The sequence below is a fragment of the Abramis brama genome, assembly GCF_963993115.1.
Source record: "Abramis brama genome assembly, chromosome: 16".
In the NCBI taxonomy this organism is placed as follows: domain Eukaryota; kingdom Metazoa; phylum Chordata; class Actinopteri; order Cypriniformes; family Leuciscidae; genus Abramis; species Abramis brama.
The window spans coordinates 17,891,510-17,914,043 of record NC_139978.1 but is presented as its reverse complement, the minus strand read 5'-3'; the positions used below and the strand labels follow the sequence as shown (position 1 = coordinate 17,914,043).

Here is a 22,534-nt window from a genome sequence, read left to right as displayed (position 1 = left end):
GAGTCTGGTCCAAGCACATCAAAAGTTTAGCCACTCGTGCTATTGATTATTCCCAATTTCAGGTCATTCCTACTGTTTGATCACTTACTTAAGCCCTTTTTATTTTATTTTACTTTGATAATAATAGCCGTCAGCTATTCACTTGTCTATTCTTTCATTTATTTGATTTATTTAGATTTCCCCTCTTGTTCTAATGTGGTTCCAGTTCCCATAGGGCCCAGAAAGGAACCAGAGACACCTTTATTTGTGGTTTTGTTTATTTTCAACAAGGGCACTCATTTTTATGACCCTGCAAAACAAGTAATCTCAACGATTACTAGGGCATAACTATAGTCCTGAGGATTGATAATAAGCATAATCTGAATAGGAAAACTGTCCTTTTCCTCCTATCCTTCACTTCGTCAAGCCCGTTGTGAATCACCAGTTAAGTCCAGAGAAATAATTTAGCCATAAGAACCATCTTAATTCATTTATTTCCTCTCGGCTTATGCCCTTTTCAGAAAATATCCTCGGAACCACACAAGTCTTAGCCTACTAACACCCACAGCTAAGATGATAAGGAAACAAGACACACTTGACAAGCTACACATGAACACCTAGCTTTATGCTACATACCTAGCTAACTTTTTAAACCTTAGCTCTGAACTCTTTAGGGTCATGCATTAGAATCTCACCCCTTGTGTGCTAAAAATGTCGTAGACCCTCTGCTTAACCTGACCTTAACCAGACAGGAGACCAAAAGGACTGACAAGCCATCATGAGGAACACTGTTCCACCCATGACTACAGACATCCTACGGCACCAGAGCCAAACGTAACTGCACCATGAGAGGAGAGGACCAATGACCCATGACCCAAGCCAGAGTTACAGCCACACCGAGCTGAGCAAGAGTATCATCTCCTTACACACCTTATGGGTGTGGAACAGAAGGTAAACAACTCCACATAAAGATCACAGCGTCCCACAAGGAGCGGACCTGTGCTCAAAGCCTCACATACCAGCTAGAGACTTAGTTTCAAACCAGATTCAGCGCAGCTGGACTGAGCATGCCCCGCACAGAACTGTCACCATGGCAACAACCCAGGTACCAGCCAAGCCCCTTGGAGAAGCCATGGAGGACAGCACCCTCAACCTGCAAACACCACAGGATGACCAACGGCTGTCAACGACAACATCCTTCTCCACACAATTCACACAGGTGTCAGTCGGAGGCTCCACAAGGACAGCTGGATACACCTGACTCAGAGCTACGGAAGCTGCTGACACACGCAAACCAGCTCCCTGAACAGGACTCACCCGAGGAGTCCTGTAAAGTACAAGCATCCGACTCCTTGCCTACCCCAGCTTAGGCAAGCTCACATCAGCACCGCCATAAGGACGGAGCAACACTTCAATCCTTCAGACTTCTCGTGACTGAGAGGTTAACAACTACCTTCTATGCTACATAGAGCCCTAACCACTTCCTGCAACGACAAGTAAACACCTGCCCCGAAACTAATTGACTTCAGAATGACAGGTGACACCCTGTCAAGGCACCTGCTGCCTCGACACCTGCTGCATCAACACTTGGCTACTGTCTACATCACCTGATGGAACGACCACCGCTCCAGGAAACACCAGCAACCAGAGGCCACCGTGGCCTTCCAGCCTTGTATGACAGAGGTGTGTCTGATCTTTCTGCACTTTCAACGTCATTCGTGGTTGTCCTTGAGAGGGACAACAACGACCGAAAGGGGGGAATCTGTAGCGACTGAGACAAATCAGACACAATTATTTGGCATATGCACGAACAAATCTTTAAAAAACTTCCATCTGAGAGCTGTGGTCCCAACCCCCCCCCCAGGCAGGTGAAAGGGGCCTGGTTGCCGTGGCCGCGATCAGATAGGATGTTTTTTATGACTCTTAGGAATGCTAACAAGTAACTAACTCTGCCACAGATATCAGAACAAACTCTCCTGCGTTCATTTAATCTTAGACAAACGGATCTATAAATGAACATGCATCCCAGAAACTGTGTGAATGATTTACTGGCTTGTGTACCATTATGTATATACTTTGATATATATTTGATTATACAACCAAAACGGGACTCTTGAGAAATGTGTAGACATGTATCTAATCTTCCCACCTCATGATTTTCAGACTTTGTTGCATACTATGGTTTACCAAAATGGGGGGGGGGCCTTTCCCCCCCACTGGGCCCTGCAGGCCGAGTCAGACTGCCTTTCTCAAATCCAACCAAGAAGGAAACGGACAACTCTTGCCTTAAGGATGCCGTGTGTTCCAGCATGGCCTCAACAGGCCCAGGGAAGGAGGCTTCGAAGCATCCAGGACATGTGCTCACTCCAGCATCAAGGACAACTTCAATAGTTCAGTGACGTCATTCAACACGGACGAAGTGCATTTGTTTTAAATGTTCTTTGTTTATTGTAATATGGGAAGAAATCAGGTCAAATCTCTTCTATGTGCTCTATGTGTATCATCAGCCTATTAGTGAGGAAAGTGATAGTCAGGAGAGTCAGAGGAAGAAGAGTAGTTCTGTAGATCTGCTCACTCTTCACCGGAGTTCTGGAGAGCATCTCTCTCTTCACAGCAGTGGCTCAGGTCAGGGTCAGAAAGTGGAGGATCAGACCACTGCATCCATTAGTGAGAGACACGCTGAGGGTAAATCCAATGACCAGTTGACAATGTGTAAATGCTCTGTTTATTAGTGCTCTGTACATCAAAAAGTCTACACCATTTTCAGCTAGATATGAGTATCCATTAATGGAAACGTGTCAATCATGGGAACTTAATTAATGAAGGGAATTTTTCTGTTCCCTTGGATGAAGTGCCATTAATTACCATATGTTACAAATTCACACCTATATCAAAATCCCAAAGTTCGATCAAAGTTATGATTTTTCCAGGACATCTTAAATATTTAAACAGAACTTTTTTTTTCTTTTTTTTTCTTTTTTTAAAAATTCATGTAGTAACTGAAGAATCACCATAATATGACTATGCAGTGTTTAATATTTTTTTGATATTCCTTGCTCTATCCGGTGGTCTTGAAGATCAGCAGGTTCAAACCCCTCCAGCTTCAGTTGTGGGCGAGACAACTGAGGGTGAGTTCACGGCCATGACCTCAAGCATTAAACTCACTGCTTTCCATGCAACTAAAATGAATCATCTTTTTGCAGACAACATTTTGAGCCGGTATGAAATGGGCAGAATGCTCGGTCAGGGATCATTCGGCTCTGTTTATGAAGGGAAACGCTTGGAGGATGGCCTTGAGGTATCGTCAGTTTCTTACAATATTTAGCCAGCAAATTATTTTGTCTCACTACATCCATTTCAAGTCTTTTTGTGTATATTTTTCCACTATATTTACTGCATTTGACATGTTAGAAATGTAACAATGTTTTTTTTTTTTTTTTTGGTTGATCAGGTGGCGGCAGGGACGTGCACAGGGGGGTTGCTCAGGTTGCCCGGGCAACTGCCCATATGCCCTTCTCGACTCACGTTGCCCTTCCGAGGGGGAAAATAAATAAATAAATAAATCGTACAATGGATGCAGAATTTCACGTAGGCCTAGATAATAAATTTTTTTTTACAAAAATCGCAAAGCCTCATTCATTTACATTCGGGCACCGAAAGTGAAAGTCAGTAGGGGAAGGGCAAACTCTGTTTACGTAGCTGCACGCGACCGGTGTAGCAGTCGATTCTGTTCCCTACCGGAATTCCTGTTCCCTTTACGCAATGCGTAGTTGCCCAGTTACCATACGTACCATCAGAACTGAATACGAGCAAGAAGCACAACTGAATGTACGGGAAGCCAAAAGGTTAAAAAAGGATTGTATTTTTTCCCGAAATTTAAAGGACAAATCCAGTGAAAAATGAACCTAGGGGTAATTAACACATAGTTACCGAGTCGATCGTTCCCTGCGATGTGTTTTCATGATAATCGAATGTATAGAGTTTTATGTTTAAAAACAGATTAGCTCATAACACTAGTATATGGGGCACAGAGTAAGTAAAAGTAAATCGCTAGTTAATACCACTAACAAGGCTCAAAATAGCCTCACACTAACACGGTAGCATAATGAGGGTCCCTACATGCAAACCGAAGCATTGAGAACTTTGTAAGTGTACAGACAGTTTAATAAGAAGATACTTTATAAAGACAGTACATTACACGTTTACAGACAGGCGTCATCTTGGAAAACAGTCTCGACTAGTCGAGTCACGAACGCCAGGTCAGGTCAGAGCAACTGCCCCTTAAAATGCCTGTGCACGTCCCTGGGTGGCGGTGAAAATTACCAGAAAGCCGCAGAACCTTAAGTACATCTACATTGTAAGTAGGCTACACTCACTATGTTGTTTTCAAATTAAACTATGTAAACAATGACAACACCTTCATGTAATAATGATCTTTCATCCAGCCTGGTCATCCCACACCCTTCCCATTAGAGGTCGGCCTATTAAACCTTGCTAATAGGGGCCCCAAAGTTTCAGAGATCATTGAGCTGCTGGACTGGCAGGACCAGCCTGACCAATATATCATGGTCTTGGAGCGTCCCTCACCCATACCTGTCAACATTTGGGTACCAAAATACGGGAGACCTGGGGGGGGGGTGGGGGGGGGGGTGTTTCAGTTCAACCACATGCGATTTCATGTCATCTATAGGCCTACATTACACACCCCATCGCCAAATCAAAGAAAAATTCAGTAAAGACAGTTGTATTCATCTTAACAATACACAACAAATCAATATACAGAATAACAGATTTCTAAAATAAGGTATAGGCCACAAATCTGTGAGTAGGCTACAGTTAGCAAAACTGAACAGGTAATGTTGTGTGATATTTAGTTACTGTAAGAAACTGTTCCAGCGGGTGGAGTTTACTGGTAGGCTACTGAATATTACACATCACCTGTGTATACTCCCATTAACTGGAACAGATTTTCACTGGAACTGAATATTACATCCAAATATTGTTATGTAATCAATCAGCATATTGTTGTGTAACTTCACCTATTGGAACAGTAGCCTATTTCACAATTTTTCACAGGAACTGAATATTACAAACAACTATTGCAAAAGAACGATTTACAAAACGACGATTGCGAAAGCGTGCACGGATTATGAATTTGTTCACTGTTACCTGTACATAGTTTTTTTTTCTGTATAGTTTTATTTTGTTAATAAATTTTGCATTCTATTTTGGCTTTCTGGTGTGTCCCTATTTTTGTTGTGTCCCTTTTGAGCCACGGGGCGAAACGGGTACGGATTGAAAAACCAAAGCAACTGTATGGTTTACAAATCTGAGCACAGCTGAGACTTTTTCTCTGGTACTTTTGCAAGTATACTTGTAAGTTTTTTTTAAGTGAACATAACATTATACTATTATACTATTTTTGCACTTGCAGTATACGTATACTACTGTTAAAATGTAGATATTATTTTTTATACTTGAAAAATACCTTTAACTGTAGGCTACTTTAATTTTAAAATCATTTTATTAGCTTCATGCATCTTTTTTTAATCAACACTTGAATGTCGGTAAGTTTCATAAAGAAATGCAACATTTTAAACAAAAAAGTTGAGAAAATCACATTTTTGTCAAAGCCTTGATCAGATTCAGAACGATGATCAAAACACAGGAGTAGATCGAGTCCGACACTCCCAAAGCTTCACAGTCGTTTTCTCTTCATGGGTTATGCTTAATTTCATTTGGTAACATTAAGCAGTTTTGATTTAAACGCTGTTTAATGTTTGATGATCACATTATTTTACATTTGAGTGAGCAATCTTCTATCACTTGTTTCAGCTTTTTCTTCTCCTGTGTTTTGATCCGGAGATTCTGTACTAGAAGATGTGTCATATAGCAGCCCCTACCATGTAACAGTGAAAACATGGATAGCTGGAAAATGATTTTATAGCTGGAAATTTTTCAATATTCTAATCAATATTTTCAAACAATGTTATTTTCATAAGACTATATATGAAAAACGATGTAAAAAAAAAAGTATATTTAATAGGCTACTCGATCAAAAGAGTTAACACAACTACAAGCCAAGTATACTTTGAATACTTAATTGGGTAACACTTTACTTGAAGGGGTGTGCATAAGACTGACATGACACCTTCATAATCATGACATGGCAGGTGTCATAATAATGAAGGAGGTCTTATGCATGTTTATGACAAATGTCATTAAGTGTCATTCGCTCAATTATGACATTTTTAATGCAAATATGACATTGTTTGAGATGTCTTTGTTATGACAACTTGACATAAACCAATACATCATAACCTGTCAGTGTCTTTGTCATGACAACTTGACATTACCAAAACAACATAAATTGTCATAAATATGTCATAAACATGACATAGCAGATGAATTATCAAACCACTTAGCTTTATGGGTTTACATTTCATTAAACTGTAAGGTGATTGGTTTTGACATTGGCTGTCATGAGGCCATTATAACTGTGTCATGAACAGTCAGTGTTTCCTCTACAAAGATTTGATGTAGCTATGTAATAAAAAATAAAAATAAAAACCTGAATGATGGCATATTGCCACATCTGCCTGATCGGTTGATGGAGCAGGTGGTCTGCAATTTATATTTGCATCCTTATTCTTGTTAGCTCAGTAGATTCCAGGTTTATGACAAAGCAGTAACAAGCACCAAAATAATAGCAGTTCTCTTACGAGAGTACTCTCGTGTTGCGTAAGTTTAGCTTACGCTACGGGAAAACTCCTTTTCTCGAGAATACTGAAGCAAAAAATTATCCTTAATTTTTAGAATGTAAAACGCATTTGCTGCAGCAGGCAGACATTGGCGAAACAGCTCGCGCGCCTATTGGCTGCTCTGCGGCAACTGCTGCAACCTATCAGTGCGTCTTGGCATGACTCCAGCGCCAATGGGAAGCCTTCCCACGCTGTCGTCATGGCCCGCCAAAAGGGGTGTGCCTTCAGCCTATAAAAAACCCCGCCCAGGTTGCCCCAGTGATTTCGTCTCCTTTCAGCGAAGGACTTCGCTGGATCTACGAGAGAGCATCTCAGCGGGACGAGCTCGAGTCAAGGACACCGGCTATATATTCGCCGCCTTCGCTCGCCGTACCTGCTGCGCCATCCGGCGCTCATATCCTTTCACTGCTCCTTGTGTGTTCGCCGCTGCGACACACAAGTTCTCTCACTAAAAGAGCTAGGCATTTCTCAATGCCCATCATGTCCTGCTGCTCGTGCTGAGCCGTTCTCAGCGACGGGACCATCACGAGTTGTGCACTTCCTGCCTGGGAAAAGAACACGCGGACCACGCGCTCGCCAACGGCGGCTGCCTTGAATGCGAGTCTTTGCCTCTCTCTACCCTGCGGGCTCGACAGGCTTTGTTCGCCATCAAGTCCGCTGTATCTACGCCTCCTGCTGGGCCGCGCCGTAAAAAGCGCCGCACACAAAGGCCACCAGAAGTCTCTGTGAAAGAGCACTCGCCGGCGGTATCCCCGCAAGCCTCTTTCTCGGAGTCCCCCCGTCTCATTCCTCGATGGCCAATGCCCCGCTGCCGCGGCGGCCCAAGAGATGGAGCGGGATGTCGTGGAGGATGACAGCTGCTCGATCCTGGTGTCCGGGAGCGAGGACTGGTCGGGATCCATCCCTGACCCCGCCCCGTCGACTCAGGCATCCAGCGTGAGGGCTACCGTCGACGCTAAGCTTCTCCGCCTCCTCACAAAGGCCGTAGAGGACCTCGGCTTTGACTGGTCTTTGCCCAAGGAGCCCGCGCCTAACAGGTTGGATAGCTGTTTTCTGCCTGGACGCCATCCTGCACCTGTCTCGAGGCCCGCTCCCTTCCTCCCCGAGCTGCACGATGAGCTCTCCAGGTCGTGGGGAGCCCCGTATTCTGCCAGGCTGAGATCCTCTGTCTCTTCGACGCTCTCTGCGGTTGACGGCGAAAAAGACAGGGGATATCTCTGCGTTCCTCCTGTCGAGGAAGCTGTAAATATATACAATAAAGCTGGCTCAGGCCGCTCGACCGCTAAGTGTAGGAAAAGTGCCCACTTCCCAGTGCTCACCCCTACACACAAGCACTACCCATGCAGTGTCTCACACCACCACAGGGTCCATATCAGTCAAACCGGCTTGTGCCGTTCATATTTGAAGTGTAGGAAATGTGCCCGCTGTACAGCGCCCACCCCTGCCTGTGAATATTAAAAAAATGTCCTGGCTCTTCCAAGCTTCTTGCAAACTAATTTTCATTTTTGGGTGAACATTGGAATTTCTTTACTTCTTTTCTCCGCCCTATACTAGATCTCAGATGCTTGAACAAAGCGCTGATGACACGTTCGTTCAAAATGATCACAACCAGACAAATCCTCGCTCGAATTCGCCCGGGGACTGGTTTATATCAGTGGATCTGAAAGACGCTTATTTTTAGATCCAAATAGCAGCCCGTCACAGGCCGTTCTTGAGATTCGCCTTCGAGGGCCAGGCTTATCAATACACCGTCCTTCCCTTCGGCCTGTCTTTAGCACCTCGTACATTTACAAAATGCATGGACACGGCGCTCGTGCCCCTCAGACGGAGGGGCGAGAGAGTCCTGAACTATCTGGACGACTGGCTAATTATAGCACAGTCAAAAGAGGAATTGGTGCGACACAAAGCATTACTGCTGACCCATCTCGAGCAGTTGAGTCTCAGAATCAACTGGGCCAAGAGTATTCTATCCCCCAGCCAGAAAATATCTTTTCTGGGGATAGAATTGGACTCCAGCTCTATGGTGGCGCGCTTGACGCGAGGACGCGTGGAAGTGATCCAGCGCCTAGCGGCGACATTCACTGTAGGGAAGAATCTCCCCCTCAGAGTGTTTCAGAGGATGATGGGTCTCATGGCCTCAGCCTCGTCGGTTCTGCAGCTGGGTCTGCTGCACATGCGCCCTTTTCAACTGTGGCTGAGACGGCGGGTGCCAGCGCGAGCGTGGACATCTGGTCGGCTTCGCATCACGGTGAATCAGATATGCGTTGCAGCTCTGAAACCGTGGATGAGACCCGGCTGGTATCAGTCTGGCGTGAACCTGGGCATCGCCTCACGAATCAAAGTAGTCTCGACAGATGCTTCCAACACATGTTGGGGTGCCCTATACGAAGGGAGACCTTCAATGGGCCTGTGGTCAGACGCGGAGAAGCGTCTACACATAAATTGTCTAGAGATGTAAGCGGTCGAAAATGCCCTTCAGTTCTTCCTCCCCACATTGAGGAACCACCACGTTCTAGTCAGAACGGACAACACGTCGGTGGTGTCCTACATAAATCGCCAGGGCGGCCTCAGGTCCCGGAGCCTTCTTGCAATAGCAAAACGCCTCCTCATATGGGGCCAGCACAATCTGCGCTCGCTGAGAGCGGCGCATGTGCCGGGCATCCTGAACGTGGGCCCAGATATGCTATCCAGGGCAAAACTCTCCCCAGGGGAGTGGTCCCTACACCCCCTGACGGTGCGAAACATCTGGGACATTTTCGGCAGAGCAGAGGTAGACCTGTTTGCGTCGCAAACCAACGCTCACTGCCCAATGTTCTTTTTGAAAAAAAAGGGATGTGCTGGCCCTAAACTGGCCCAGGCGCCCTCTTTATGCATTTCCTCCGGTCGCCTTGTTACCACAGGTAATCAATCGAGTCAGGGAGAGCAAATGCTCGATACTCCTGATAGCTCCGCTATGGGAGTATCAAGTCTGGTTCCCAGAACTGATGGAACTGGGGAATACAGCTCCATGGCCGATCCCGCTGAGGGAGGACCTGTTGTCCCAGGCCCAGGGCGCAATTTGGCACCCATACCCCGAGCTATGGGCCCTACATGTGTGGGCGATCAACTATCACCATTTCACCTCCCGGAGGTGATCGTGCTGAACACGATCACAGAGGCTAGAGCTCCGTCTACTAGACGGCTCTATGCGTCCATAGAATCTAAAAACAAATATCTATATTGGTATCTATATTGGTATTAGGTAACCTTCTATGTCATTTTTACTCTTCAAAGTGTACACTTGCAGATGTTGATTATAATGAATTTACTCATTTGGGAATTACTTGTCTTTCGAATATCTGGGTATTATGTTAAAAGGTGCTCCAACGCATTTTACTTTTCATTATTTAGAGGCCTCCAAAATACTCTCCAGCCTTTGCTGAGGACTTTACAGAACTGTTATCAACAATTACCTCAGAGTTTGACTGTTTTGCCATTGCTGGAGATTTTAACATCCACATAGATAGTGCAGAGAACAATATGGCAAAAGAAATCAAAAGTGTTTTAAAAACTTTTGATCTGACTCAGCATGTACATGGACCCACACACAATCGTGGACACACTCTAGATTTACTTATCAGTAAGGGTCTAAACATTTCATCGATTGTTATTAAGGATGTAGCGCTGTCTGATCATTTCTGTATTTTCTTTGATATATTGATCTCTCCTGCCACTGAAGCTAGATCTGTGTCTGTCAAGAAGAGATGCTTAAATGAGAACACTAGTGTACTATTTATGAAGGCTATATCCTTAACACCAAGCATATCTGCAGACTCTGTTGATTTTCTCCTTGATTCTTTTAACTCAAAAGTTAAAAGTGTAATTGATGATATTGCTCCTGTTAAAGTCAGGAAGAAGAGTGGCAGACAAAAAGCACCTTGGAAAAACTCAACAGCAGTGCAAATTATGAAAAGACAATGCAGAAAAGCAGAGCGCATGTGGCGGAAGACAAATAAACGATATTCGCTTAAATACTGATTCAGGCAAATTATCGGTGCTGGTACTACTCGACCTCAGTGCTGCATTTGACACTGTCGATCATAACATACTTCTTGACAGGCTGGAAAACTGGGTGGGGCTTTCTGGGCTAGTCCTAAAATGGTTCAGGTCATACTTAGATGGGAGAGGTTATTATGTGAGTATAGGAGATCATAAGTCTGAGTGGACATCCATGACATGCAGAGTCCCTCAAGGCTCAATTCTTGCGCCACTCCTGTTCAACCTGTATATGCTCCCAATGAGCCAAATAATGAGAAAGAACCAAATTGCTTACCACAGCTATGCAGACGACACACAGCTCTACTTAGCCCTATCGCCTAACGATTACAGCCCCATTGACTCCCTGTGCCAATGCATTGATGAAGTCAACAGTTGGATGTGTCAAAACTTTCTTCAGTTAAACAAAGACAAAACTGAAGTCATTGTATTTGGAAACAAAGATGAAGTTCTCAAGGTGAATGCATACCTTCACTCTAGGGGTCAAACAACTAAAAATCAAGTCAGGAATCTTGGTGTGACACTAGAGTCAGACCTTAGTTTCAGTAGTCATGTCAAAGCAATAACTAAATCAGCATACTATCATCTGAAAAATATTGCAAGAATTAGATGCTTTGTTTCCAGACAAGACTTAGAGAAACTTGTGCATGCTTTCATCACCAGCAGGGTGGATTATTGTAACGGACTCCTCGCTGGCCTTCCCAAAAAGACCATAAGACAGTTGCAGCTCATACAGAACGCTGCCGCCAGGATTCTGAGCAGAACTAGAAAATATGAACATATCACACCAGTCCTCAGGTCTTTACACTGGCTCCCAGTTAAATTTAGGATTGATTTTAAAGTATTATTACTGGTATATAATCATTCAATGGCCTAGGACCTCAATACATTGCAGATATGCTCACTGAATATAAACCCAACAGATCACTCAGATCACTAGGATCATATCAGCTAGAAATACCAAGGGTTCACTCTAAGCATGGTGAATCTGCTTTTAGCTATTATGCCAGCCGCAGCTGGAACCAGCTTCCAGAGGAGATCAGATGTGCTCCTACTGTAGTCACATTCAAATCCAGACTCAAAACACATCTGTTTAACTATGCATTTACTGAATGAGCACTGTGCCAATGTTCGTCCGACTGTTTGTACTGTACTGTATTTTATTTTTTATTTTTATTTTTTTAATTTCTTCTATGTAAAGCACTTTGAATTGCCATTGTGTATGAAATGTGCTATATAAATAAACTTGCCTTGCCTTGCCTAATTAATTAGCTGATTAAATAAAATAAGAATTTTCAAGCAAATATTCCACAACATGTACAGTAAATAGCAAACATAGTATTAAAGGGATAGTTCACCCAAAAATGAAAATGTACTCATCCAGAAGCCATCCTAGGTGTATATGATATTCTTCTTTCAGACGCATACAATCGGAGTTATATTAAAAAAATGTCCTGGCTCTTCTAAGCTTCTTGCAAGCTAATTTTCATTTTTGGGTGAACATTGGAATTTCTTTACAATGAAAACGACACTCGGTTACTAACGTAACCTCGGTTCTCTCTAGAGAGGGAACGAGTGTTGCGTCCCAGCAAGCAATAGCCGTCATTTCAACGTCTGGGTTAAATATAGACCCGATATAGTCCGGCTATGTCTAACCCACTTTTAGCCCAAATAACATTTAATCTGGATAAATGTATTTTTTTCCAAAATAACTTGTGAGATGTATGATATTCCATCATGTTAGCAAAGTTAACTGTGATTACAAGTTTGCTTTATTTTACATGTTATATGTGTAGGCTGTGCGTAGCCACGATTTAGCTCGTATTCAGACCCGGCTATTGTAGCCCACTTTTAGTCAAAACTGATTAATTGTAGTTTTTTTTGCCAGGAAGTGCATGTGGTTGATATTTCATCACGTTCGCATTGGTAATGATATCTACAAGGTTCAATGTGTCATTTCACGACATGGTCGATCTGTAGTCACGATTTAGCTCCGAATTGGACGGGCTATATGCGGTCTGCTTTAGCCCACCTGGCGAAATCAAGGCAATCTGGTCTACGGACGGCTTGGCTATAGCCCTGATTCAGACCAGCGAGCTAGTATAAGAATATATTAGTCTTAAAAATGTTTTCGCTCACACAGCTTAATGTTTGCTGTCACACATAAACATAGGCTATAACATACAATCTACGATATGACTGTCTATCAATTCAAATTAAATCAAATGCAATGGCATTTCTCAACCGCTAGATGGCACAATCGAAACACTACTGAGACACGACTACTTGCGCGACTAGATCACTTTAGCCAGATCTCGCGATAAACATTTCCGCTATTTTCAATTTTATTTTACACGAGGCAGCTGTTGGAGAGCAACGGGCGAGCAACACTCTGAAAACCTTCAAATTTCTACTTCGATCTTGTAAGTATGCGTGTTATTTTTGTTATGTTCATTGTTTAAATTAGTTAGTTGTTATAATGTGTAGAAACCGTGACATTTTAACATTACCATTGCAGAGTAATATTTTTCTCCAACAAGTTAACGTTGTTAACGTTGCACATGTTATTGCAAATGTAATATTTATCACACGTATATTGTTGTGGGTAACAAATAAACAAACAATCCTGAATAAGAGACAATACTAATTTACTTTGAGGTTTATTTTCTTGCAAGAAAAGGTCAGCAGTCATACAGTCACGAGTGACAGTGAGGGGAGGGCATCCTTCCTCTTTTATAGCCTCAACTCTCAGAATTTTGTCTCTCTAGTCTAGGCCAATGATGTTATTTTCAACCATATTCGTGACAGGAGGCCCTCCAACACTCTTCTTTTCATATGATGGTCACACACATCTTAAAGATAAAATTTGTTCCACAATATTCATTTATAATGCAGAGCCCAGAGGAAGATAAGTCTGGACTGGAATGTATAGTCATATGTTATGATCTAATTTTACTAATCTGTACTAATATTTCTTGTCCTTGTGTACACAGGTTCTCACTCACTGATGGCTTTGTTAACATATATAGTTGGACAGACACCATTTCCTGAGTTCAGTGTTGTGGTGATGTTGGATGATATGCAAATAGCATATTATGACTCAACCGCATGGAAACCTGTCTATCGCACTTACAGTGATTCAAAATACCATGATGAGGAGCAAAGTGATGCTGGTGTTATATTTCAGGACATGTATAATGGCATGAAAACTCGGGATTTGTATGTTAAGAAACACCTCAATCTCACAGATGGTGAGAACTAAAGCCTACATTATCAGCATTAACACATACTTCATTTAATAACTGTAGCCAGAGGTGTAAAGTCCAGGGGTCAGAAAGTAAAAGTCCTGCCATATGTTTATTCCACCCATGAACTCAGCCAGCTGATTTCACTAATTAGTTCTATCTCCTGGCTGAAAAACTGCTAATTAGCAAATCCAGGTGATTGGAACAAAATACAGAGGAGGACTTTTACTTTCTGAACCTGGACTTTACACCTCTGACTGTAGCTTCTATGTGTTTAAATTATTTTATTAAAACTTTTGATGTAAGACCGTAAAAGGGTAATCATAATGTGCAAAATATTCATTTTCAGTTTACTACGTTTTATATTGTGTCAGAGTGAGGACTAATTAAAAAAAACATTTTTCTTTTATTTGAAGGTGTATGTTCATCAGAGACTTGTTGGATGTGAACTGTTGAATGATGATAAACCAGGTCTAGCTCATTTCTGGAGTGCTTTTGATGGACAATCTATGGAGGAGTTCACCTATGACCTGGAACAAAACGATATCCATGTGAAAAAGCAATGGATTATATCATGGTACCAATTAAAGCAGCTTCATATAAAGTATTTATATGGAAATGTTTATCATCCTATTTGCATTAAAGTTTTGCAAAGGTACCTGCATTTGGAAAAGAACAATGTGATGAGAAAAGGTGAGAGAATCAACCTGATTATCTTCAGTATAATTAAGATAGGAAAAAAAAACGTACTCGGTTACCTAATGTAACCTCGGTTCTCTCTAGAAGAGGGAACGAGTATTGCGTAAGTTGCTTACGCATCGGAAAGTCTTCTTTCTTCGAGATCTGAAGCCAAAAAATTATCCTTAATTTTGTATTCATTGTCAACGCAGTGCGGCAGCCGGCAGACCTAGGCAGGCTGTATAAGCGTGCTCATTGGCTGCTCGGCGGCAACTGCTTAAGCCTATCAGTGAGCACTCTGAAACGTGGCCACCAATGAGGGCGCTTCGCGCCCTCCACACCCTTCTAACCGTCAGAATGGGTGTGGCCAGCGTGTATATAACCAGTGCTCACAGGCTAAAAATCTGGTTTTCGCAGTCAGCCGGTCTATAAGCGTATAACAGTGCAAATTAGTAGGGCCGGCAGAGCGAGCCCACACAGTACGTATGCTAGAATAGGTGGCCGGTCGGAGAGACGGGCCAACACAGTACAAGCACATAACTCAGTACATATAAATAGAGCGGCGCGGCCGGTCTATAAGCGTATAACAGTGCAAAATGGTAGGGCCGGTAGAGCGAGCCCATACAGTACACAAGCACTTATTAGGGTAAGAAAAGAGCGACATAGTCGGTCTTTCATGAAGAGAATAGACCCCCGCGCCACAGAGTGGAATACGGGCGGCCGGCAGCGCGGGCCAACACCGGAAAGCAGCGCGTAAAGGGGAATGAGAAACAGAGCGGTCCAGCCGGTCTGAGTATAAAACACTTCACCCCAAGTACCATACCAGACATATCGTCAGCATGAAAACGTAGTCTGCACATGAGAGGCTGGGCAGAGCATATATGTCAGTTACACTGACGGTAATTTTGCCTGTAAGGCGGGAACTTCCAGGTTATAAAACCTCACGAATGTCGATGGGGAGGCCCAGCCCGCCGCCATACAAATATCGTGGATAGAAATTCCGCTGGACCAGGCCCACGAAGAGGCCATGCCTCTAGTAGAGTGGGCTCTGATACCCAGAGGGCACTGCAGGTGTTTGGAGGCATAAGCTGCTGCAATCGCGTCCACTATCCACCTGGACAGGCTCTGTTTCGAGGCGGCGAGACCCCTGGTGCGTCCGCCGAAGGAAACAAAGAGCTGCTCTGAACGCCTGAAAGCGGCGGAGCGCGTGATGTAAACTCTCAGCGCCCGGACAGGGCATAGGAGGTTATCACTGTCCCCATTATCGGATGCTGGCAGAGCCGAAAGGGAAATGACTTGTGCCCTAAAAGGGGTTCCAATCGCTTTGGGGATGTAACCGTGTCTCGGTTTGAGAATGACTTTCGAGTCGTTCGGTCCGAACTCAAGACATGCAGGGCTAACAGATAGCGCGTGCAAATCCCCCACACGTTTAACTGAAGACAGGGCTATCAGAAAAACGGTTTTAAGCGACAAGTACTTTAAATCCACGGATTCGAGCGGTTCAAAGGGAAAAGCCTTCAGGGCCTCCAGGACCAAGGACAGATCCCAAATAGGAACCGAGGGGGGCCGCGGGGGATTCATCCGTCTAGCTCCTCTGAGGAAGCGGATAATGAGCTCGTTCCTTCCTATTGCCCGGCCGCGCGTCGTCTCAGCGAACGCTTCAATAGCCGCCACATATAAGGAAAGCACCCGCGGGACCCCGCATGCGCGTGGATCCAAGCTCTTAGTAGCGCACCATTTAGAAAACACTGACCATTTAGATGCGTAGAGCCATCTCGTAGAGGGAGCTCTAGATTGTGTGATCGTGTTCACGACCCCTTCTGGCAGGTCAACGGGTATCCGTTGATCACCCATGCATGCAGAGACCAGCGCTCTGGATGGGGATGCCAGATCGATCCACCGGCTTGGGAGAGGAGATCCTTTCTCACCGGGATCGGCCATGGGGATGAGCGCGACAGCCTCACTAGCTCTGGGTACCAAGTCTGGTTCTCCCAGCGCGGGGCTATAAGAAGCACTGAGTGGTGCGTTTCCCTGATCCTCAAAATGACCTGTGGCAACAGGGAGATCGGAGGAAAAGCATACAGCGGGAGGCTGGGCCATGTCTGGGACAGCGCGTCCTCGCTTTTCGAGAAGAATCTCGGGCAGTGAGCATTGTCTTCCGACGCAAAGAGGTCGATTTCCGCTCTGCCGAATAGGCGCCAGAGAAACTGGACTGTCTGGGGGTGCAGGGACCATTCTCCCGGGGGAATGTTGTCCCTGGACAGTCTGTCTGGACCAATATTCAAGTGGCCCGGCACGTGCGCGGCTCTCAGCGAGCGCAACGAGCGGTAAGCCCACACAAGAAGGCGTTCTGTCAGCTTGCACAGATTCCTGGATCTGACACCGCCCTGTCGGTTCACATAGGATACCACGGACATGTTGTCCGAGCGGACTAGCACATGGTGATCCTGTATGAATGGGAGGAAGCGCTTGACCGCTATCATCTCCAAACAGTTTATGTGGAGGCATTTTTCGTGGTCTGACCACAGGCCAAAAACCGGTTTGCCCTCGAACAGGGCGCCCCAACCTGAGGTGGAAGCGTCCGTCGAGATAACTGCGGTGTGAGATGGCTCCCATTGTCACTCCCCGCTGGTACCAGTCGGCCGCTAACCAGGGCTTCAGTGCTGAAACGCAGCTCTGAGTCACTCTGATTCGGATGCCGCCGGAAGCCCAGGCTCTGTGAGGCACTCAGGCATTCAGCCAGCGTTGTAGCGGGTGCATCCGCAAGAGACCCAGCTGAAGCACTGCTGCAGCTGAGGCCATACAACCCAGCAACCTCTGAAATGTTTTGAGAGGTGCGGTGCTGCCCGGCCGGAAGGACGCGGCCAGGCGTCGAATGCAGCGCGCGCGCTGTGTCGACAGGCGGGCCGTCATTGCCACAGAGTCCAGATCCAAACCCAGAAAAGAGGTTGATTGACTGGGCACTAGCGAGCTCTTGGTCCAATTGACCGTAAGCCCCAGGCTGTCCAAGTGGCTTAGAAGCACTGTTCTGTGGGCGATGAGTTCGGCCTCTGACTGTGCTAGAATCAGCCAATCGTCCAAGTAGTTCAGAATTCGCATTCCCCGACCCCTCAGGGGAGCGAGAGCCGTGTCCATGCACTTCGTAAACGTACGGGGTGCCAGAGACAGGCCGAACGGCAGGACGGTGTACTGATATGCCTGACCGCGCGCGCGCTCTCGGTGCTTAGATACGGCGGATCGCAGGCAGCGATAACTGGCCGTTTTACACACAGCGTCCCGGTGGCTTTGGACGGGGAACATACAGTGTGGGGCGCGACACTTGAAAGCGTCGTTGGGGGCGAAGTATTCGAAAGGATGTGTGAGCGCGTGGGGGCGGGCACAGCATCTGTACTCGTAACATGACCGGTCGTGAGGGGTTGTGTAACAGAGCGGGCAGTGAGTAGGTGTGGGCACAGCGGGGTGGACACGTGACCTACTTTTAACGCTCGAGCAGCTTCTGCCTGCTTTATGCGAGCGGGCTCTGTGAGAAACACAGGGTTTATGGTGCTTGTGTGCAGAGGTGAACACAGATAAGTGGGCACATTTACTGCATTTGAAACACATACAGCGCGAGTCGCGCGACCAGGCATAATGCTCTTTTCGAGATATCTCTGGGTCGCCGTGAAAACGGCGGTTGTGTGCAGGCGAAAGGGTGAATTCACCGGCTCGTTGGCTGCGAGATGAGGGTCTGCAGTAACCGTAGCAACGGGGACTGACAGAGCGCGAAGCTTTGACGATGGTCCGGCCGCGGCGGGACACGATCGTCGCTTCTTTCCTCGGGCTAGGAGGTTTTTGCAGGCTCAGGCTTCACCGCGATCCTCTGCCGGGGTCCCCGGGGAGGAGGCGGCCTGACGCGGCTGGTCGAGCGAGAGCGAGGGCGGTCGCCCTGTCGTCGCTGCGAGGACGGAGGTCGAGCTGGGCGCTGGGCAGAGGTTTGCGCAGGCTGGTCACGAGGACGGCATGCAGCAGGCCTGGAGCGCCGAGGCAGAAACAAATTCATAGCCTATGTGGTCTTCTGAACCTCCGAAAAGCGGTCCACGATCCCGTTTACCGCTGGGCAGAGGTTTGCGCAGGCTGGTCACGAGGACGGCATGCAGCAGGCCTGGAGCGCCGAGGCAGAAACAAATTCATAGCCTATGTGGTCTTCTGAACCTCCGAAAAGCGGTCCACGATCCCGTTTACCGCTGGGCCGAACAGGCCGGTGGGGGAGAGGGGGGCGTTAAGGAACACCGCGCGCTCAGACTCCCTCATATCCGCGAGTGTGAGCCAGAGATGCCTCTCTGCGACAGTCAGAGAGGCCATGCACCGTCCAATGGCCTGGGCAGCGGATTTCGTGGCGCGAAGGGAGAGGTCCGTCGCGCTCCTCAAATCCGTGATGGAAGCAGACTCCGAGCCCTTCTCATCCAGATCACGGAGGAGGTTAGCTTGGAGGATCTGCAGTATGGCCATAGAGAGGAGTGCAGAAGCAGCCTGTCCGGCGGCGGAGAAAGCGCGGCCGACGAGGGCTGATGTGGTCCTGCAAGCCTTAGACGGGAGGGCAGCCTTTGAGCGCCAACCAGAGGGCGGGCAAAGGTGCGCTGCGACCGCCTCTTCCACGGGGGGAATGGCATTATACCCCTTCTCAGCGGCGCCGTCAACCTGTGAGAGCGTCGATGAGGCGTGTGAAGAAACTCTCGCGGAGAATGGAGCATTCCACGATTTAGAGAGCTCGCTGTGAAGCTCAGGCAGGAAGGGCGCGGTTCTGGCCGCTGGCTGTCGGCGGCGATGATGAAGAAAGCAGCCGTCGAGTCTGTTCGGTGCTGGCTCCTGAGGAGGAGACCAATCAAGGCCCAGCTGTTCAACAGCTCGCGTGAGGAGGCGTAAAAGTTCCGCGTCCTCGCCCGCTCGAGTACGGCCCGTCTCCTGGACTGAAGAGGAGGCAGTAGACCACTCCTCGCTGTCAGAGGCCAGGATGGAACAGCTGTCTGCGGCGCGTTCATCAAACTCGTCCGCCTCATCCCCTGAAGTGGCGGCGGCGCAGGCGGGAGCAGGCGGCTGCGCGGCCGGGAGGGGGGGCGGGGAAGGCGAGAGGGAAGCTCGAGGGAGAGGATCCGGCGAGCTTCGAAGCGCCTCGTCGGTCTCCGGCGGTCGCTGTGAGCGGCGCTTCTTTTTGCGCGGCCCAGCAGGGACAGGCGGAGCGACATCCTGGTCGAAAACTTCAAGTCGAGCCCGCAGGGTCGACATTGAAAGTTCCTCGCACTCAGGGCAGCCGCCCGTGGAGAGTGCGGTGGCGGCGTGCTCGCGGCCCAGGCAGAGAGCGCAAATGAGGTGGCGGTCTCCGTTGCTGAGCGGAGCGCGGCACGAGCCGCAGGAAAAACGGGGCATTTTGAGAAAAACGCCCCGTGCTCTTTTAGATAGAGAGAAAAGTGTGTCGCAGTAGGCGAACACACAGCAGTAAAAGGATATGACGCCGGATAGCGTAGCAGGCACGGAAGGCTGAAGGCGGCGAAGGCGGCCGGCTTCTTCAGGCGCTGTCCTAGGCTTGCTGGTCGCTGGTTTCAACGGCGGCGGCTCTCAAGATCCAGCGATGCGAAGAGCTTCGCTGAAGACAAGAAAATCCGATTTTTAGCCTGTGAGCACTGGTTATATACACGCTGGCCACACCCATTCTGACGGTTAGAAGGGTGTGGAGGGCGCGAAGCGCCCTCATTGGTGGCCACGTTTCAGAGTGCTCACTGATAGGCTTAAGCAGTTGCCGCCGAGCAGCCAATGAGCACGCTTATACAGCCTGCCTAGGTCTGCCGGCTGCCGCACTGCGTTGACAATGAATACAAAATTAAGGATAATTTTTTGGCTTCAGATCTCGAAGAAAGAAGACTTTCCGATGCGTAAGCAACTTACGCAATACGAGAGAACCTCTCGTAAGAGAACTTTATATATTATATTATATTATATATCATATTATATATGATTATATATTTTATATAATCAACAAATATGACCCAGACAGCAGTACTGACAGAAAATGCGTGCCTCTGAATGCGTTATGAAACATGAGAACCATAAATAAATAACTGATGCAACAGTTTAACAACAGTAACACTTCTCATTATTCTCTGTAGTGAAACCCAGAGTGAGACTCATGAGGAAGAATCTCCCAGACTCTCAAAGGCTTCAGATCAGCTGTCTGGCCACTGGCTTTTACCCGCGTCACATTAACCTGACCCTGTTCAGAGACGATCAGCCTGTGGATGATGACCAGATCACAGGAGGACAGATTCTGCCCAACGGAGACGGAACTTACCAGATGAGGAAGAGTTTAGTGATCAGCGATGAAGAACTACGTGAAGGGCATAAATACAACTGTACAATGAAGCACCTCAATCTGGACAACAAACTGGACATTATATATGGTACATAAAAATGCTCAAACCAGCAAGCAAACAAACAAAATGCCCTTTTTGATATCAACAACATAGATTTAATAATAATAACAACTATTTCAGTACATATCTTTAGCGTTTGTATTTATTTTCCTGTTGTTGTTTTTTTTAATTCACCACAATTTCAGATACAGATAAATATGACCCAGGAGGATCCGTCAGTCTGTCTGTAGTTATCAGTGTGCTGGTGTTAATGTGTGTGGCTGTTCTCATCGTAACTGCACTCATCATATGGAGGAAAAGACGTGCTGCTGGTAAATGTTCTACGGTCCAGTTCACTACATTTGATGCTCAATTAGAAAATGAAACTAAACATCATGTTCCTTTAGAAGAGGCTCTTTCAATGTTTACCGTATACAATTTTGTGATTGTGACTTTTTATTCTGGTTTATTTCATCTTATTCAGGACAAGGCTCTGAGACGTCACTGAATAAATACTCCCCTACTCCATGTGAGTATACTATGTCAGCAAAATGTTCATTTTAAGTTTAATTTTGGAAAATATCTAGAAATTGAACCAAATGAATGTTTTATTTATTTCAGCCACCACGCAAGATGAAAATTGAGTCTATGTAATGCATTAAATTAAAAAATCAAGACAACACATGGGAAAATTAGCATTTCGGGGAGTTTCCAAGATGATTACTTGATTGCACGTGTTTTGATCAGCTCTGCATTAACTCTAATATCACAGTGATTCGTCTGACACAACAATGGGTGGATCTGAAAAAAGGAAAAGTCCTAGAAAGAAGACTGGAAAGTCCAACCAAAGCGTAAATGCTAACACTGCTAGCAAAACTAGCAGCAGCACTCAGGTGGCCTAAACTTTTATGAAGATCCCTTCCAGTGATCTGATTACAGACAACTTGCATGATTATCTTAGACAAGACTTATCTGGATGAATTTATACTGGTGGAGGAAGAAAGTCTCCATCCCCAAACAACCTAGCACAGTAGACAGACACACAACGGTCATCCTCGCACAGGTCTCAGAACTTTTCTGTGATAAAAAATGATAAAAATTTAATTTGAAATTAGAATTTTTTGTTGTTTAAAGTATTGTAGTGAACTGGCAAAGATTAGGAAAATTGGTGAGGATAAAATTTTAGGTAAAATTTCCATCTTGTAAAAAAGTAGAGGAAATTTCTGAAATGGACAAAACAGAACTGACTGAGCAGAAACTTAAATTAGAGGAAATTTACAAAAGAATGGCTGAAGATCTTTATAAGATCTCAAGCAAAATGGCTTGAAGAGTGCGAGAAGAGCTCTGCCAATTTTTTAGACTTAAGAGGCATGCAAGCCAAAAATAATTATATTGAGCAATTGAATATTAATGGTGATATTGCTGAGGACCCCAAAATCATTGCACATTTTTG

The 22,534-nt window shown here is 46.0% G+C and overlaps 1 protein-coding gene across 1 annotated transcript in view; it reads left to right on the top strand.

Moving 5' to 3' along the window:
• The window catches only part of LOC311065814 (DLA class I histocompatibility antigen, A9/A9 alpha chain-like), a 119,857-nt gene that overhangs the window by 59,298 nt on the left and 38,025 nt on the right, over window positions 1–22,534 (top strand). The window contains exons 5-6 of the mRNA XM_084086582.1: window positions 21,288–21,413; window positions 21,566–21,610. Of these exons, the coding sequence (XP_083942708.1) occupies window positions 21,288–21,413; window positions 21,566–21,610 (171 nt within the window). The remainder of the gene's footprint in view (window positions 1–21,287; window positions 21,414–21,565; window positions 21,611–22,534) is intronic.